We start from the raw sequence: 20,613 nt of genomic DNA, 5'->3' as shown, positions 1-20,613 counted from the left end.
AGACTTCTTTATTTTTCAGTAAGAAAAAGTCTCTTGCGGGTTGCTTTTTTAGCTCTGCCGCTTTCACTGCTCGCTCCTCGGTTCGCTTTTCAGCCTTCCGCGTCGTCTCGCTCTCTTCCGCGCTGCATGTGTTGCTGTTCGCTCTCCAACTCCTTCCGCCCCGTCGTTCTCGGCTGCCGCCCTTTTACACACTGAGAGGGGATTACTCAATTGTGCCCAGGTGCGCGATCCACGCGCCTGATCTTGTTTGTTGCGTCGAACCCGGTGCGCCCCGGCGAGCGAGCCTCCTCGCCGCCATCTTGGAGCGGGCTCCGGTGTGCCCTGCCTCGCTGTCGGACTGCCGGCCCCGCCTCTCCACAGTACATATCGTTACATGCCTTCTGCTGGTCTTGAATTGCAGTAGTGGTGGGTTTGATCCCTGGTAGAACACATTTTTGTTAAATTTGTTATTTTGTTACAAAAAAAAAAATTTCTTTGTCATAAACTTGTTTTAGTACAAAACATGCATCAGTTTAAATTTACGTTTCATTAAAAAGGATACAAACAATATATAGATAAACTTCAATTGTATAGTCATCGAAATAGGGATAAACAAAAATATGTAGAAAATATACATAATATTTCTGAAGGATTTTAATTATTGTATTTCAAGGTAAAATCTATTTTTAAAGAGCAGGCAAATACTATGTTTCCAGTGTTCAGTAAAGATGAAATGAATAATTTACAATGTATTTATCAAATATGTAATATTATCAATGTGCAGGACACTTTACTTAATAAATGTTGTTATTGTACAGATAATCATTTATACTAACTAGTGCTGTCAATTTGTTTTAAATCACATTTTTGAATTTGGACTAATCATGATTAGTCACAGGTTCTTAAAAAGAATTCCACCTGAAAAGTTTCAAAAATGTGTCTCCTCAGTTCCCAAACGAGTGTTGTTAAAAGGAAAGTGGTAAAAACTTTTTTGCAATGTGTTGCTGCCATTAAATTCCAAGTTAATGATTATTTGCAGAAAAAAATGAAGTTTCTCAGTGTGAACATTAAATATCTTGTCTTTGCAGTCTATTCAATTGAATATAAGTTGAAAGGGATTTGCAAATCATTGTATTCTGTTTTTATTTACGAATTACACAACGTGACAACTTCACTGGTTTTGGGTTTTGTAATTAATTTCAATCAACCATAAACTGAAACACCCTGCGCTGCTTATCAGGTAACATCTACGTTTAAGGTAAAGGAGCGTGTATGTTAAAAATAAATATTGTGATGTGTTTTGTGATTTTATCACACTTGGTATTTTTGACAGCCCTAATGTATACATTTTATTTGCTCTGGACAGACGGTTCAGATTATACACTGCAAAAAGTCAGTGTTCAAAAACAAGGGGAAAAAAAACAAAAATGAGGGGTATTTTACTTGAACTAAGCAAAATTATCTGCCAATAGAACAAGAAAATTTGGCTGGTCAAGACTTTCCAAAACAAGTCAAATTAGCTAACCTCAATGAACCCAAAAATAGCTTAAAATAAGTATATTCTCACTAATAATAAGTGCACTTTTCTTGGTAGAAAAAACAAATATGAGACCTTTTTTCTCAATATGTTGAAAAATATTCTTAAAGTAAGTAAATGCTAGTGCCATTATCTTGACATAATGATATGCGCTCGGCATTACATTTCTTGAAATCAGCAAACTTATACTAAAAACTAATTTATTGTTCTTAATGGAAAGGCAAAAAGGCAACGCTCAGGCAAATCATATTGTCTAAAAATGCATTTTCCCATCGATAGCATGACATCATCGCGTCAAGTGCGTGCTCTTTCAGCCAATTAGTGAGCCAGGAATATATGTATGTATATACACTACCGTTCAAAAGTTTGGGGTCACATTGAAAAGTCCCCATTTTTGAAGGAAAAGCACTGTACTTTTCAATGAAGATAACTTTAAACTAGTCTTAACTTTAAAGAAATACACTCTATACATTGCTAATGTGGTAAATGACTATTCTAGCTGCAAATGTCTGGTTTTTGGTGCAATATCTACATAGGTGTATAGAGGCCCATTTCCAGCAACTATCACTCCAGTGTTCTAATGGTACAATGTGTTTGCTCATTGGCTCAGAAGGCTAATTGATGATTAGAAAACCCTTGTGCAATCACATCTGAAAACAGTTTAGCTCGTTACAGAAGATACAAAACTGACCTTCCTTTGAGCAGATTGAGTTTCTGGAGCATCACATTTGTGGGGTCAATTAAACGCTCAAAATGGCCAGAAAAAGAGAACTTTCATCTGAAACTCGACAGTCTATTCTTGTTCTTAGAAATGAAGGCTATTCCACAAAATTGTTTGGGTGACCCCAAACTTTTGAACGGTAGTGTATATATATATATTTTTTTTTTTTTTACAGCCGGCCCCCCCAATTTTTTTTTTATTGTAATTTTGAAGAATTCATCTGAATGTGCATGAACTATTTCTGTTCAAAATTGTTTGAAATGTCACATGTGAAATGTTTCAATATTAACTGTCAGTTTACTGTACTGTGCCAACTGTACTACTATGTGAGTACGTGTTTTCTATTGTTTCATTGAAAATAAAACAGCAAAGTCCATTTGGCTGTCATCCGTGTTAATTATGAGACACAATTGTGTCAAAGTCATGATTTTTTTATTTCACGCTTGAAGTAAGAAATGATTACTTCAAAAAAGTAGTTTTATACTTGTGAGTGTTGATGACACAGCTTTGCAACAGTTGATATTGTAGTTTCAAGCATGTTTTACTCAATATAGGTCATCAAATCTCAGCAACAAGCTGTAATAACTTACTGAGATCATTTAGGATCAAAACACTTAAAACAAGTAAAACACTCTAACATAAAATCTGCTTAGTGAGAAGAATTATCTTATCAGACAGAAAATAAGCAAATATCAGCCTTATTTGAGATATTTAAACCTACTTAGATATCAGTTTTTGCAGTGTGATCGAGGTTTAAGTCCTTCAAATCCTGGCAACCAACGTCTAAATCTTTTGTGTTTCCAGAAAACGGGACTTCCCAGCGAGCGTCCAGCAGCACAGACAAAAAGACCATCAAGTCGGAACCGGAAGACTCCACATAGTGCCTCCCGCTCGCTCCGCCCCCACGTCTCATCGTAGTATGCAGTATTCAGCGTCACTAGGAACTAAGCGAGCACAGTCACAGTAGAGCCTTAACAACCAACGTTGCCTCATGAAGAGTATTTATTTTTCCTGGGTTCGTGTCAGTGCCGACGCATCAGAGCGATGCTCGGCGGGTCTCCACTCGAAGCACGTTTGGACACACTTACCTCTCTGAACATTTTCTTATTTTTTTGCTCTGCCGATCTGTCCTTCTAAATCCAACATCAGTGTCTCCGTTTGTGCTGGAAACAAAAACAGTCCCAGTTAGACTGAGAGCGAGCATTAGGTTCCTTATTTTAGGGTCTGGATGACTCCACCGCTTTAGTCTGGTGTATATTTATGTGAGGTCTTTTTTTTTTGTAGTACTATTACACACCCGAACCTTGTGGGGGGGTTTCCGGTAACTGCTGGTGATCCAGAAGGACACACCTGCAAGCAGAATATCCCCCGACTGAAGATGTGACGCTTCACCAGAAATCCCTTTCAGGCAGCGTGTGTGTGTGTGTGTGTGTGTGTGTGTGTGTGTGTGTGTGTGTGTGTGTGTGTGTGTGTGTGTGTGTGTGTGTGTGTGTGTGTGTGTGTGTGTGTGTGTGTGTGTGTGTGTGTGTGTGTTCTTCTATCTCTACCCTTCTTGAGTTAAGGACCGAAATCATGGTCCCAATACGGAAAAAACATTGCATCTGCTAGAGAGCCAAATACTAGAGTCCGTGAACATTGCTCCAAAGTCAGGATTTTTTTTGTTTGTTGTTGATTTAATGCGCACACAAAAGTAAACATTGACAGGTGCAAAGGCAGGAATATATCAATCAATCAATCAATGTTTATTTATATAGCCCTAATATCACAAGTGTCTCAAAGGGCTGCACAAGCCACGACGACATCCTCGGTACAGAGCCCATATAAGGGCAAGGATATACTCACAACCCAGTGGGACGTCAATGTGGAGAGGACCGCAGATGTGGGTGCCCCCCCCCCCCCCGCCCCCCCACCCCTGGAGTGGGTCTGACATAATATTGTGAAAGTCCAGTCCACAGTGGAGCTAACATAATAGTGAGAGTCCAGTCCATAGTGGATCTAACATAATATTGTGAGAGTCCAGTCCATAGTGGATCTAACATAATATTGTGAGAGTCCAGTCCATAGTGGATCTAACATAATAGTGAGAGAGTCCAGTCCACAGTGGAGCTAACATAATAGTGAGAGTCCAGTCCATAGTGGATCTAACATAATAGTGAGAGTCCAGTCCATAGTAGATCTAACATAATAGTGTGAGAGTCCAGTCCATAGTGGATCTAACATAATAGTGTGAGAGTCCAGTCCATAGTGGATCTAACATAATAGTGAGAGTCCAGTCCATAGTGGATCTAACATAATAGTGAGAGTCCAGTCCATAGTGGATCTAACATAATAGTGAGAGTCCAGTCCATTGTGGATCTAACATAATAGTGAGAGTCCAGTCCATAGTGGATCTAACATAATAGTGAGTGTCCAGTCCATTGTGGATCTAACATAATAGTGAGAGTCCAGTCCATAGTGGGAGAATCCCAAGCGGAGACGGGTGAGCAGCGCAGAGATGTCCCCAACCGATGCACAGGCAAGTGGTCCACCACGGGTCCCGACTCTGGTCAGCCGACTCTGGTAAACCGACTCTGTGCCCCCCCCCTCCACAAGGGAGAGGGGGGCAGAGGAGATAAGAAAAGAAACGGCAGATCAACTGGTCTAAAAAGGGGGTCTATTTAAAGCAGGGGTCCCCAAACTTTTTGACTCGGGGGCCGCATTGGGTTAAAACAATTTGGCTGGGGGCCGGGCTGTATATACACTACCGTTCAAAAGTTTGGGGTCACCCAAACAATTTTGTGGAATAGCCTTCATTTCTAAGAACAAGAATAGACTGTCGAGTTTCAGATGAAAGTTCTCTTTTTCTGGCCATTTTGAGCGTTTAATTGACCCCACAAATGTGATGCTCCAGAAACTCAATCTGCTCAAAGGAAGGTCAGTTTTGTAGCTTCTGTAACGAGCTAAACTGTTTTCAGATGTGTGAACATGATTGCACAAGGGTTTTCTAATCATCAATTAGCCTTCTGAGCCAATGAGCAAACACATTGTACCATTAGAACATTGGAGTGATAGTCGCTGGAAATGGGCCTCTATACACCTATGTAGATGTTGCACCAAAAACCAGACATTTGCAGCTAGAATAGTCATTTAAAACATTAGCAATGTATAGAGTGTATTTCTTTAAAGTTAAGACTAGTTTAAAGTTATCTTCATTGACAAGTACAGTGCTTTTCCTTCAAAAATAAGGACATTTCAATGTGACCCCAAACTTTTGAATGGTAGTGTATGTATATATATATATAGATAGATAGATAGATAGATAGATAGATAGATAGATAGATTAGATAAATATATACATATATACATATATATATATATATATATATATATATATATATATATATATACATATATATATATATATATATATATATATATATATATATATATATATATATATATATATATATATATATATATATATACATATATATACATATATATATATATATATATATATATATATATATATATATATATATATATATATATATATATATATATATATATATATATATATATATATATATGTATATATATATATATATATATATATATATATATATATGTATATACAGTATATATATATATGTGTGTGTGTGTGTGTCCTCCATCTTGTGTCTTGGTTGCACCAAAGGTTCCCAAGGAGATTAGGTTCACCTTTCAAAAACCGATCCAATAATTGTCCAATAATGTTTCCTGAGGTCACTAGAGGTGTACCCCAAGGCTCAATCTTAATACCACTGTGATAACGTGACATCATCGCGTGCGGAAAGTGCGCTATATATATCTAATATATATGTGTATATATATATATATATATATATATATATATATATATATATATATATATATATATATATATATATATATATATATATATATATATATATATATATATATATATATATATATATATATATATATATATATATATATATATTTATATATATATATATAGATATATATCGATGAGAAAATGCATTTTTAAACAATATGATTTGCCTGAGCAGCTAGGAGACACCGTGAGTAGCAAGCGGTACAAAGTAGATAAGAAAAAATAATACTAAAATAAAATAAACTTTTTTTTTTTTTTTTTTAAATACTTGGGACTTCCCGCGGGCCTGATTTTGGACGCTGGCGGGCCGGATGCGGCCCGCGGGCCGTAGTTTGGGGACCCCTGATTTAAAGGCTAGAGTTTACAAATGAGTTTTAAGATTATTATTATCGCCATATCGCCAATTTTTTTGTTGTTCTTGTAAAACATTGACATTTTTTTTTTAGTAAAATCACGACTTTTGTCATAGTTTTGCGAAGTTAAAATGACGACTCTTAATAAAATTGCCAACATTTTAAAGCTTTTCTCTAGGGCTGCAACAACTAATCGATTAAAATCGATTATAAAAATAGTTGCCGATTAATTTAGTCATCGATTCGTTAGATCTATGCTATGCGCATGTGCAGAGGCTTTTTTTTTATTTTTATTTTTATTTTATTTTTTTTTTTTTTAAAATAAACCTTTATTTATAAACTGCAACATGTACAAACAGCTGAGAAACAATAATCAAAATAAGTATGGTGCCAGTATGCTGTTTTTTTTCCCAATAAAATACTGGAAAGGACAGAAATGTAGTTTGTCTCTTTTATCCGATTATTAATCGATCAATCGAAGTAATAATCGACAGATTAATCGATTATCAAATTAATCGTTAGTTGCAGCCCTACTTTTCTCGTGAATTTGCGACTTTTATAGAGTCAAATTCCGACTTTTATCACAACATTGCACAAATGTTCCGTTTTTCTTGTAAAATTTGGACTTGCGCCGAGTGAAATTGCGACTTTTATTATAATACCAGAGGTAGGCGTTTTTCGGAGGTCTCAAGAAGGTAACAAATAGAAGAATGCGTGTGTGTGTGTGTGTGTCCTTGCAGAGTGTAAATACTGTAGTTTTGTGATAACAAACACCCGAGTCCCGACAAGGGTTTTGCTCTGTCATGTGTAACTTGGCTCTAATTGTTTGTGTTCATGTGCATACCCAGACGGGGACAAAATAGTGTGACAAGTGTGTGGTACATTAAACGCTTTCCACCACAACATCGACGATGTTGACTAGCCAGCTCTTAACGCATATTTCACGTGTTGCTGTTTAGCTGTTGAAACATTGCAAGTGTTTCTTTGTGTCCTGACAAGTTCTCCTCCCCACTTTAGATTCAGCGGCAGAACAATGCAATATAAACATGTAGACTAACATGTGTTGTGTAGACTGTGACTGTGTGTCTGTGTGTGTGTCTGTGTGTGTGTGTGTGTCCCACATAATGTTGTCAACATGTGCAGCACACTGTATTTGTATTTAAAGACTTGGTTTTCCATTGTCGTGTTCAAGCAGCCAACTGGCGAAGACTTGATGTTGTGATGTTTTTGAGTCGAGCCCCCCCAGCAGGAGGTCTCTCCTCACAGTCTCCACGGTGATAGATTAGGCTCCACCCAGTTATGCACCTCTTTTTTTAAACACTAATATATTTTATTTGCTACTCAGCGCATAACATTAAATTGTATTTTTTTTAACCTTATTGTGACGACTGCTCTCTGGTCAGTGTTTGCCTTTGTCTCCGAGTCCCGCCTTCGGCTCTGTAGCCGGTCCATTCTAGACCAGTGATTCCCAACCAGTTCTGAAATTTCCAATTTTCACTGAATTGGCCCAAATTATTCTCTATTATTGTGTGAATGCTCCAAAGCATTCACACATATGGTTTTCTTCACCAAAATGCATCTATTTATTTAACAACTTCTTCTTCTTCTCCAGATTTTGGCGCGCTCTACCTGTCAGGTTCAAACACTGATGCCATCTATTAAACAAGACAAGAGGCAAAGAATTAAACAGAGACAGAATTCAATTTGGACTCAATTGAGGTGAGTGGCCTGTACACTGTACCCTTGCGCAGTATCTCAGCACGCTCTGGCGAAAGATTGTACTCCTCCTTCTTTATTTGACTTTCTCCGACCACGTGACCACGGCCGCTTCCAAAGGGAAGTGGGTCGTAAACAGCGTTGCCTTTGGTTACCGAACAGTTCAAAAGAAGAGGTCGTAAAACAGTTCAAAAAGGAGTTTCAAGAAGAGGTCGCCTGGAGGGGAGTCTGGTCCTGCTTCCTCTCCGCTTTGACGTCCTTGGGTTAGAACGATGTCTTTCTGTTGATTACCATACATGAAAGAAAACAGAACACCTTCATGTTGCTTCCTCCCCTACACTGTGGAGTTTTACGAGCCTTACTCTTGGTAGGTTCCAAAGACAGCTTTTGCTTCTCACCGGGCCCTCAATGTAACACAAAGTTTTTGTGATAATTTAGAAACAATTATTCTAACACTACCTTCCACATTTTTCACCCGATTCAAACCATCCCAACTTCAAACTGTCCAACCTATTCTGGAATTGTGGGCTTTCCCATGACAAATTCCCCAAAATTCCCAGATTTCCCAGAATTCCACACTTTTCCCGTTCAAAACAAATTGGCCATTTTTCAAACTTCCACCATTTCCACATTTTTCAACCGATTCAAACCATTCCACCTTTAACACATTCCACTCATCCTGGAAGTTGAAACTAACCTTTTTTCCAAGTTCGCAAAAATTCCCGGATTTTCCAGAATTCCTGCTTTTCTAAAGCCCTATTTCCACCCTTTCTTCTGGCGACTACTCCTTCCACATTTTTCAACGCATTTCTACCGTTCCAACGTCAAAACATTCCTCTTAATTAGAACAAAAAACTAAATTATTTTTTAACTGGAAAAATTCCAGGAATTCCGTAATACCATTTCTCAATTCAACATTTCTCGACCGATTTAAAAAATTCCAACACCAACCATTTCAACTCATTCAAACCATTTAAGGGTTGTTTTTTTTCACCAATTTCAAAAAAATTCCCGCTTTTCCCGAAATTCCCAAATTTTGGGAAATTCCCATCGAAATCAATGGGACATTCTTCAAAGTTCTACAATTCCCACATTTTTCCTCTGATTGAAACCGTCCGAACTTCAAACTGTCCAGCCTATTCGGGAATCGTGGGCTTTCCCTTGACTAATTCAAAACAATTCCCAGATTTCCCAGAATTCCAGGTTTTCCAAGACACATTTCCCATTCAAAACGAATTGGCCATTTTTCAAACTTCCACCATTTCCACATTTTTCAACCGATTCAAACCATTCCACCTTTAACACATTCCACTCATCCTGGAAGTTGAAACTAACCTTTTTTCCAAGTTCGCAAAAATTACCGGATTTTCCGGAATTCCTGCTTTTCCAAAGGCCTATTTCCACCCTTTTTTCTGGCGACTACTCCTTCCACATTTTTCAACGCATTTCAACCGTTCCACCGTCAAAACATTCCTCTTAATTAGAACAAAAAACAAAGTTATTTTTGAACTGGAAAAATTCCCGGAATTCCAGGAATTCCGTAATACCATTTCTCAATTCAACATTTCTCGACCGATTTGAAAAATTCCAACACCAACCATTTCAACTCATTCAGACCATTTAATTATTTTTTTTTACCATTTTCAAAAAAATTCCCGCTTTTCCCGAAATTCCCAAATTTTGGGAAATTCCCATCGAAATCAATGGGACATTCTTCAAAGTTCTACAATTCCCACATTTTTCATCTGATTGAAACCGTCCCAACTTCAAACTGTTCAGCCTATTCAGGAATCGTGGGCTTTCCCTTGACAAATTCCCCAAAATTTCCAGATTTCCCAGAATTACAAACTTTTCCTATTCAAAACGAATTGGCCATTTTTCCAACTTCCACCACTTCCACAGTTTTCAACCGATTCAAACCATTCCACCTTCAACACATTCCACCATCCTGGAAATTCAAACTACCTTTTTCCAAGTTCCAAAAAATTCCAGGATTTTCAAGAATTCCTGCTTTTCCAAAGCCCTATTTCCACCCTTTCTTCTGGCGACTACCCCTTCCGCATTTTTGAATGCACTTCAACCGTTCCAACGTCAAAACATTCCTCTTAATTAGAACAAAAAACAAAATTCTTTTTGAGCTGGAAAAATTCCCAAAATTTCAGAAATTCCGTAATACCATTTCTCAATCATTTCTCAACCGATTTGAAAAATTCCAACACCAAACATTTCAACTTATTCAGACCACTTAAGATTTTTTTTTACCATTTTCAAAACAATTCCCGCTTTTCCGGAAATTCCCAAATGTTGGGAAATTCCCATTGAAATTAATTCTTCAATCATTCTTCCAAGTTCTACAATTCCCACATTTTTCATCTGATTCAAACCGTCCCAACTTCAAACTGTTCAGCCTATTCGGGAATCGCGGGCTTTCCCTTGACAAATTCCCAGATTTCCCAGAATTCCAGATTTTCCCAGACACTTTTGCCATTCAAAACGAATTGGCCATTTTTCAAACTTCCGCCATTTCCACATTTTTCAACCGATTCAAACCATTCCACCTTTAACACTCATCCTGGAAGTTCAAACTAACCTTTTTTTCCAAGTTCGCAAAAATTCCCGGATTTTCCAGAATTCCTGCTTTTCCAAAGCCCTATTTCCACCCTTTTTTCTGGCGACTACTCCTTCCACATTTTTCAACGCATTTCAACCGTTCCACCGTCAAAACATTCCTCTTAATTAGAACAAAAAACTAAGTTGTTTTTTGAACTGGAAAAATTCCCGAAATTCCAGGAATTCCGTAATACCCTTTCTCAATTCAACATATTACCACTTCAACATTTCTCAACCGATTTGAAAAATTACAACACCAACCATTTCAACTCATTCAGACCACTTCAGATTTTTTTTTTTTACCATTTTCAAAATAATTACCGCTTTTCCCGAAATTCCCAAATTTTGGGAAATTCCCATCGAAATCAACGGGAAATTCTTCAAAGTTCTACAATCCCCACATTTTTCATCTGATTCAAACTGTTCCAACTTCAAAATATTCAGCTTGTTTGCTCAGTGAAACTGCTCAGTGGCCTAGTGGTTAGAGTGTCCGCCCTGTGATCGGTAGGTCGTGAGTTCAAACCCCTGGACTCATTACCTCCCTGCTTGGCACTCAGCATCAAGGGTTGGAATTGGTGGTTAAATCACCAAAAATGATTCTCGAGCGCGGCCACTGCTTCGGTGCGCGTGGTACACAGAACATCAATTTCCACACTTCTATTAGCCCCGGGTCCAGTGGACCCGGGCATCTTATATGTAATATAAATGTGTAGGGGGGGGGGGTGTATGGTGTGTGGTCATTAATAGGGATGTCCGATAATGGCTTTTTGCCGATATCCGATATTCCGATATTGTCCAACTCTTTAATTACCGATACCGATATCAACCGATATATGCAGTCGTGGAATTAACACATTATTATGCCTAATTTGGACAACCATGTATGGTGAAGATAAGGTACTTTTTAAAAAAAATAATAAAATAAGATAACTAAATTAAAAACATTTTCTTGAATAAAAAAGAAAGTACAACAATATACAAACAGTTATTATTATTATTATTATTATTAGCCTTTATTTAACCAGGTAAAATCCCATTGAGATCAAAGATCTCTTTTCCAAGGGAGACCTGGCCAAGAGGGCAGCAGCAAGGTTACATTAAAAACAGTAAACAAATACATAAAACATCACATTTACGACATTAAAACTTGTTAAGTTACATAGAAACTAGTAATGAATGAAAATTAGTAAAATTAACTGTTAAAGGTTAGTACTATTAGTGGAGCAGCAGCACGCACAATCATGTGTGCTTACGGACTGTATCCCTTGCAGACTGTATTGATATATATTGATATATAATGTAGGAACCAGAATATTGATAACAGAAAGAAATGGGGGAAGGGAGGTTTTTTGGGTTGGTGCACTAATTGTAAGTGTATCTTGTGTTTTTTATGTTGATTTAATAAATTTTTAAAAAAAAAACCGATACAGATAATAAAAAAAACCGATACCGATAATTTCCGATATTACATTTTAACGCATTTTGCCGATATTATCGGACATCCCTAGTCATTAAATATGTATTCTGATATATGTTCTTCACAGAAAATGAGCCAAAGTCAGTGAGTCTCAGTTTAAAAAAATTAATTAATTGTATCATTTTTCTTTTAATAAAAAATGAAAACGGGTCCCACAGACCCGAACACCACACATGTAACTTAGATATTGGGTTTCACTATGTAAAAGCGCTATTTAAAAACAAATAATTCACTTCACTTCACAAACACTGTTCTCCGCACGGGTTGAGTAGACTCTGGGTCACCGACAAACAACTTTGCCCATCACAAATGGTAAAGGAGGATTCAATTGTGGTGTCATAGCAATGCACAACAAGGTAAAAATAAATGAAGGTGAAGTTGCTTTCCTTCGCCGGCTATTTGCATTCACGTCACATCAAGACGTTGTGAAACAAACTTATGACTCACTCTGACGCAGGTTCTGTTCACATACTTCCCATCTTTCCCCCTCACACACACACACACACACACACACACACACACACACACACACACACACACACGCTCACACGCTGACTTTCTCTGGAGAATAGCTCAGCTCATGAACGCCCACGCTCGCTGCTGTTCAGTGGCAGCCCTGCTCTGCACGGCCGGCCCTCCCCCTCCCTGTCCTCCTCCAGCGCAAGTCACCGCTGATGATGATGGGTTGCCGTGGCGATGGTTGGAGGTGGGTGGCTCCATGGGCCTGGTGGTGGGCGGGAGGCAGACACTAGCAGCGTGGGAGGTATCTGCCGAGTGAACCCGTCGCCCTCCCTTTTTGTGACGGGAATTCCAACACTTTTAAGACAACAAATAAGTTGTGGCTATTTTTTTGTTTTCTTTAAAGGCCTACTGAAATGATTTTTTTTTATTTAAACGGGGATAGCAGATCTATTCTATGTGTCATACTTGATCATTTCGCGATATTGCCATATTTTTGCTGAAAGGATTTAGTATAGAACAACGACGATAAAGATTGCAACTTTTGGTATCTGATAAAAAAAAAGGCTTGCACCTACCGGAAGTAGCGTGACGTAGTCAGTTGAACATATACGCAAAGTTCCCTATTGTTTACAATGATGGCCGCATGAAGTGAGAGAGATTCGGACCGAGAAAGCGACAATTTCCCCATTAATTTGAGCGAGGATGAAAGATTTGTGGATGAGGAAAGTGCAAGTGAAGGACTAGTGGGGAGTTGAAGCTATTCAGATAGGGAAGATGCTGTGAGAGCCGGGGGTGACCTGATATTCAGCTGGGAATGACTACAACAGTAAATAAACACAAGACATATATATACTCTATTAGCCACAACACAACCAGGCTTATATTTAATATGCCACAAATTAATCCTGCATAATAACACCTGCGTGTTTGTTATGCTAGCTCCTAGCTCCTCTGCTAGCTCCTAGCTCCATAGAACACGCCAATACAATTCAAACACCTGATCAACACACACAATCACTCAGCCCAAAAGACCGTTCACCTAACCCAAGGTTCATAAAGCTTATATATTTAAAAAAAAGTTACGTACATACGCAAAAAAAAGTTGCGCACATACGGTCAAGCGATCAAATGTTTAGAAGCCAAAGCTGCATACTCACAGTAGCACGTCTGCGTCTTTGTCATCCAAATCAAAGTAATCCTGGTAAGAGTCTGTGTTGTCCCAGTTCTCTACAGGCGTCTGTGTATCGAAGTCAAAAGTCCTCCTGGTTAGAGTCTCTGTTATCCGAGTTCTTCCATCTTGACTGCATCTTTCGGGAATGTAAACAAAGAAGCGCCGGCTGTGTACTGTTGTTGCTGACTACGTTCGAAAAATACGTCCATTTCGCACCGACAACTTTCTTCTTTGCTTGCTCAGCTTCCTTCTCCATAATGCAATGAACATGATTGCAACAGATTCACGAACACAGATGTCCAGAATACTGTGGAATTATGAAATGAAAACAGAGCTTTTTCGTATTGGCTTCAATGTGGAAGGCATACCCGTGTTCCCCGGGCTACGTCACGCGCATACGTCATCCTCAGAGGCGTTTCGAACCGGAAGTTTAGCGGCAAATTTAAAATGTCACTTTATAAGTTAACCCGGCCGTATTGGCATGTGTTATAATGTTAAGATTTCATCATTGATATATAAACTATCAGACTGCGTGGTCGGTAGTAGTGGCTTTCAGTAGGCCTTTAAATACATTTTATCCCCAAGAATAATAAGTAAGGCTACGTGTCAAAGCAATTACTAGTATGGGTGAGGGCCGACATCCGGGCAACTGAGCTACATACGGGTTCTTCGAGCCATAGCAACGAGACTGGCGTTGAAAACAAACCGTTGCCATTACTCTTTAACCTGTCGACCTACGCTGGTTAAACCCGTCATTCTGCCTCCAAAATGCCGAAAAACTGTGTTGTTTTTGGTTGTGCTAACCACAACCGGAAACAGGGAAAAGAAAGGTTGTATTTTGTTCTGCCAAAGCGCGATAAAAGCCCACAGAGACGAGACAAATGGCTCGCAGCTTTACACCGGGAAAACGAGGACGGTTCTCACTGGAGTCCCCCAAAGTCCCGGGTCGGGTGTTCGGATCACTTCGTTTCTGGTAAATATAAGGAACAAAAATCCACCTTCTTAACCACAACTTGGCTATACCGTCCGTGCTAATGTTGTACTTGTTGAATTTGTACCTTATAACGTTCGACAGCTGAAGTTTTTGTACAAAAATAACATGCGGTATATACTATATAGTCCAGGGGTCACCAACCTTTTTGAAACCAAGAGCTACTTCTTGGGTACTGATTAATGCGAAGGGCTACCAGTTTGATACACACTTACATAAATTGCCAGAAGTAGCCAATTTGCTCAATTTACCTTTAACTCTATGTTATTATTAATAATTAATGATATTTACACTTAATTGAGCGGTTTAAAAGAGGAGAAAACACAAAAAAAATTACAATTAAATTTTTAAACAGTTTATCTTCAATTTCGACTCTTTAAAATTCAAAATAAAACCGAAAAAAAGAAGAGAAAAACTTAAAAAAAGAATTTATGGAACATCATTAGTAATTTTTCCTGATTAAGATTAATTTTAGAATTTTGATGACATGTTTTAAATAGGTTAAAATCCAATCTGCACTTTGTTAGAATATATAACAAATTGGACCAAGCTATATTTCTAACAAAGACAAATCATTATTTCTTCTAGATTTTCCAGAACAAACATTTTAAAAGAAATTCAAAAGACTTTGAAATAAGATTTAAATTTGATTCTACAGATTTTCTAGATTTGCCAGAATAATTTTTTTGAATTTTAATCATAATAAGTTTGAAGAAATATTTTACAAATATTCTTCGTCGAAAAAACAGAAGCTAAAATGAAGAATTAAATTAAAATATATTTATTATTCTTTACAATAAAAAAAATACATTTACTTGAACATTGATTTAAATTGTCAGGAAAGAAGAGGAAGGAATTTAAAAGGTAAAAAGGTATATGTGTTTAAAAATCCTAAAATCATTTTTAAGGTTGTATTTTTTCTCTAAAATTGTCTTTCTGAAAGTTATAAGAAGCAAAGTAAAAAAAATAATGAAGTTATTTAAACAAGTTAAGACCAAGTCTTTAAAATATTTTCTTGGATTTTCAAATTCTATTTGAGTTTTGTCTCTCTTAGAATTTAAAAATTTCGGGCAAAGCGAGACCAGCTTGCTAGTAAATAAATACAATTTAAAAAATAGAGGCAGCTCACTGGTAAGTGCTGCTATTTGAGCTATTTTTAGAACAGTCCAGCGGGCTACTCATCTGGTCCTTACGGGGTACCTGGTGCCCGCGGGCACCGCGTTGGTGACCCCTGATATAGTCTATAGCCTAGCTAGCTATTTTCGAAAACCGGACAACGAGAGGATACCAAAGGCAGCGTTAAGATGGACACCACCGGGAAAACGTAAGCCAGGGCGGCCAAAGAACACCTGGCGAAGAACAGTTGTACTTAAACAATACATGTAGCCCTCAAATCTCCCAATATTTTATACACTAACACTTGATCTTGTTGTTGATAACTTCCGCGTCTCTTTCTTAGTAGCGCGCAGGCTAAGCTAACTAGCAAGCTACGCTAAGCCTGAGAAGCTTTAAAGTTCACTGAGACGAGTCTGACGCAAATAATACATTTTCGTTTTTTCACACGATATGCGAATAAGTAAAAATGCGTAAATGAAGGATTTAACGCCGACTTCCAAGCCACAACGCTCGTTAAATGCTTTTTCGGTCAATGCTGTGTTCGCTGTGAGCTGGTTTGTTTTCAACGAATTCCCGGTTGCTAGGGGATTGGTAGGCGGAAGTGACGTAGGTCCGCCCTCACCCATTGGGTTAACGCGGGGGTTGGCAACCCGCGGCTCTAGAGCCGCATTAGCGCCGCCCTAGTGGCTCTCTGGAGATTTTTCAAAAATGTATGAAGAATGGAAAAAGATGAGGGGAAAAAAAATCTATTTTTTTGTTTTAGTATGGTTTCTGTAGGAGGACAAACATGACACAAACCTCCCTAATTGTTATAAATCACACTGTTTATATTAAACACGCTTCACTGATTCGAGTATTTGGCGAGCCCCGTTTTGTCCTACTTATTTTGGCGGTCCTTGAACTCACCGTATAGTTGAGATTTTTCAAAAATGTATGAAGAATGGAAAAAGATGAGGGGAAAAAAAAAATATTTTTTTGTTTTAGTATGGTTTCTGTAGGAGGACAAACATGACACAAACCTGCCTAATTGTTATAAATCACACTGTTTGTATTAAACATGCTTCACTGATTCGAGTATTTGGCGAGCGCCGTTTTGTCCTACTTATTTTGGCGGTCCTTGAACTCACCGTATAGTTTGTTTGCATGTATAACTTTCTCCGACTTTCTAGGACGTGTTTTATGCCCCTTTTTGTGTCTCATTTTGTCCACCACACTTTTAACGTTGTGCGTGAGTGCACAAAGGTGAGTTTTGTTGATGTTATTGACTTGTGTGGAGTGCTAATCAGACATATTTGGTCACTGCAAGCTAATCGATGCTAACATGCTATTTAGGCTAGCTATATGTACATATTGCATCATTATGCCTCATTTGTAGCTATATTTGAGCTCATTTAGTTTCCTTTAAGTCCTCTTAATTAAATTTATATCTCATGACACACTATCTGTATGTAATATGGCTTTTATTTTTTGTGGCTCCAGACAGATTTGTTTTTGTATATTTGGTCCAATATGGCTCTTTCAACATTTTGGGTTGCTGACCCCTGGGTTAACATTAGGGGTTATACTTTGGTATTGATCTTATACCAGTGTTTCTTAACCATAGAGCCGCCATTGAACAGGGGTTCTTAGAGTTTTTGAGCTCGGGGGCCCAACCGTTCCATTAAAGAGGGGCTCAGGGCCCACTCAAATATTACCACTGAATTACTTTTGATTTTATTCATATTCAATAATGAACCTACTTACAGTTTACAACCTCGTCAAATGATATGGAAGCATGTGTTAATCACAAAGACTATTATTTATTTGACACATAATCCTTCGGCTTAGGTCAGGCTGATTAGAAAAATAAGTACTCAACAAATATACCGCATACATAAGTGACTAAAATAAATGTACATACAATTACGTTGTGCTAAAATAAATAAACTAAATGAACAATGGATATGTTTCTTAACTAAACTGTCAATAAAATTAAAGCACAAATCAAAATACAGCTTCACCACTTTAGTCATATTTTTTGCACCTAAGAAACTCCTCTATGACTTTAGCGCCAGACTTCTTCTGTTTGTTTGAAAATGTCAGTTTGTTGCTGCCAAAAGTGGTGGGAAAGAGTACTACAACTGCCACTGCAGTACCACTGTCAGGTTCAAACACTGATGACATCTATTAAACAAGACAAGAAGCAAAGAATTAAACAGAGACAGAATCAAATTTGGCTCAATTGAGGAGAGACGTCTGGGCTGCACTCTTGCACAGTCTCCCAGCACGCTCTGGCGAAAGATTGTACGCCTCGTCTTTTATTTGGACTTTCCCTGGTTACATGGCAACAGCTGTTTCTAAGGGGTGGGGGTCGTAAACAGTCATCGCCTTTGATTACAAACAGTTCAAAGAAAAGGTCGGTTCAAAGAAAAGGTCGTAAACAGTTCACAGAAAAGGTCGTAAACAGCCGTTGCCCTCAGTCACAGAACAGTTCAAAGAAAAGGTGCTTTGAGGGGAGTCAGGCCCTGCTTCCTCTCCGCTTTGTAGTTCTTGGGTCAAGACAAAATCTTTCTGTGGATTACAATAGAAGAAAGAAACAGAACTCCTTCATGTTGCTTCCCATCCTACACAGTGGAGTTTTACAAGCCTTCCTCTTGGTAGGTTCAAATACAGTTTTTGTCTTCTCGCCGGGAACTCATTGCAGCTCAAAGTTTTGTGATAACTTAGATACAATTATTCTGACAACCACTGCAGCCCATACTGACCACAGCTTCAAGGGGTGCTCGGAGCCCTATGGTTAAGAACCACTGCCCTAGATGGACGCCAGAAAATATTTGTTTCTCAGCTGTGGTCAGTATGAACCGCAGTGGTAATAAGATGTAATACACTTTTCCACCTCTTGTGGCAGTAATGACAATATCAAACAGAGAGAAAAAGTCTGTAGCTAAAGTCATAGAAAAGTTTCTCAAAGTACAAGTAGAGTGGAAAAACAAGTTGACTTTATATGCTTAATTGTGTTTCATTGTATCCATTAAACCATATCCAATCGTATTTACAATCTGCTAAGTATGTAAAAACACGGTTTAAACATCACAAAATGCCACAAATTCAGTCAGCCATTTTAAATATTCCACTCCGAATACCGTCGGCTACTTCTGTAGATGGACTTGACAATGGGACCGCTAGTGCACTCTGACCATAATATCAGATCAGTCATACTGGAAATACGCACAAATTATACCGAGATGTCTATCATTCACAATCTCAATAAGACATGATCACATATTGTTTTCTTTTTTATGCATTCTAAGTGGTAAATAAATAAATACATACAACGTCAGCTGACAATGTAGTCAATGGGGGCTCTCTATTGTGCCCACGAAGCCCTCTAAAGGCCAAGGCCAATTGGGAACTTTTTAGCCTCATCACAAACCAGCTTGCCCAGGACTTACCATCTCCTGATACTAGCTCTGTGGATGAGGCATACCAGGACTTTTGTTATGCCATCCTAGCAGCAGCTAAAAGATCAATCCCACGCGGTCGTAGAAATAACTACAGACCGTGCTGGGATGCGGAGTGTGAGAGCCTCTACCAGGCCTTTTTGAAGGCCCCCCAAGGCAAAGCATCAGACACTGCTGCTTCTGCACTGCATGCTCGACTTGATGAAAAGTGAAGGGAGCTTTGGTCAGAGGCCGTCAACACCATCGACTTCACGCACTCCAGTTGGTTGGCATGGAATACAGTCAACAACCTGACTGGCAGATCCAGACGATTGCATCGACCATACCCCATATCTGCAAACTCTATTGAATCGCAATTGGTAAAGAATGGAATCTATGGAACAAAAGATCGCAAATCAGCCAAACTTGTGAACAAGGAGGTGGCTGAACTCTTTTACTGTGCAATCTACTGTGCAATCTACTAATAAAAGTTTCAATCAAATCTGGAGGATCCCTACGCCGCCTGGTGAAACAATCTCTGAAGATTTTACTCCAGAGGTGTTTGCCAGTGCCCGCCAGTTGCTTAAGTCTGGAAAAGCTGTGGGGCCTGATTCAATCTGCCCAGAGCTGATAATCCATGCCAGAACTGGTTTAAAGTTCTGGCTAAACAAGTTCCTATCTTCCGCGCACACTCAAGTTTCCAATAATCTGGAGAAGAACATTAGTGATCGCCATCCCAAAGTCGATGAAACCACCAGAGGATCCAAAGAGTTATAGACCTATCTCTGTTTTGGGTATCACTTTCAAAATCCTGGAGAGACTGATCTATACTCGTGTCGAACCTATTATCGATCCACTGCTCCCTCAAGAGCAAGCCGGATTTCGGCGCGGAAGATCGACCGTGGATCAAGTTACTCTCCTGACTCAAGAAATTGAGGACAGCTTCTCGGCCAAGAATATAGCAGGTGCTGTGTTTGTTGATCTTACAGCAGCTTACGATACCGTCTGGCACCATGGCCTTACCTGCAAGCGCCTACTGCCGGACAGGCACATGGTCTCTTTGATCATGGAACTCGTCCAAAACCGCAGTTTCAACCTTACCAATGGTGATGGCCAAAAAGCAGGTTGCGACGTCTGAGAAATGGCGTCCCTCCGGCATCAGTCCTAGCTCCCCTCTTGTTTAA

The 20,613-nt window shown here is 38.7% G+C and overlaps 2 protein-coding genes across 2 annotated transcripts in view; both read left to right on the top strand.

Moving 5' to 3' along the window:
- Positions 1–5,551, top strand: part of LOC133655005 (NGFI-A-binding protein 1-like) — a 44,063-nt gene extending 38,512 nt beyond the window's left edge. The window contains exon 8 of the mRNA XM_062054930.1: positions 3,042–5,551. Within this exon, the coding sequence (XP_061910914.1) occupies positions 3,042–3,118 (77 nt within the window). The 3' untranslated portion in view covers positions 3,119–5,551. The remainder of the gene's footprint in view (positions 1–3,041) is intronic.
- Positions 5,552–8,106: 2,555 nt separating this feature from the next.
- The window catches only part of LOC133647895 (glutaminase kidney isoform, mitochondrial-like), a 76,602-nt gene continuing 64,095 nt past the window's right edge, over positions 8,107–20,613 (top strand). The window contains exon 1 of the mRNA XM_062043659.1: positions 8,107–8,186. Coding sequence (XP_061899643.1) covers positions 8,116–8,186 — 71 coding nt within the window. The 5' untranslated portion in view covers positions 8,107–8,115. The remainder of the gene's footprint in view (positions 8,187–20,613) is intronic.

This window comes from Entelurus aequoreus, linkage group LG01 (genome assembly GCF_033978785.1).
Source record: "Entelurus aequoreus isolate RoL-2023_Sb linkage group LG01, RoL_Eaeq_v1.1, whole genome shotgun sequence".
Taxonomy (NCBI): domain Eukaryota; kingdom Metazoa; phylum Chordata; class Actinopteri; order Syngnathiformes; family Syngnathidae; genus Entelurus; species Entelurus aequoreus.
The sequence above is the reverse complement of the archived record's forward strand: the minus strand, read 5'-3'. Positions and strand labels throughout refer to the sequence as shown.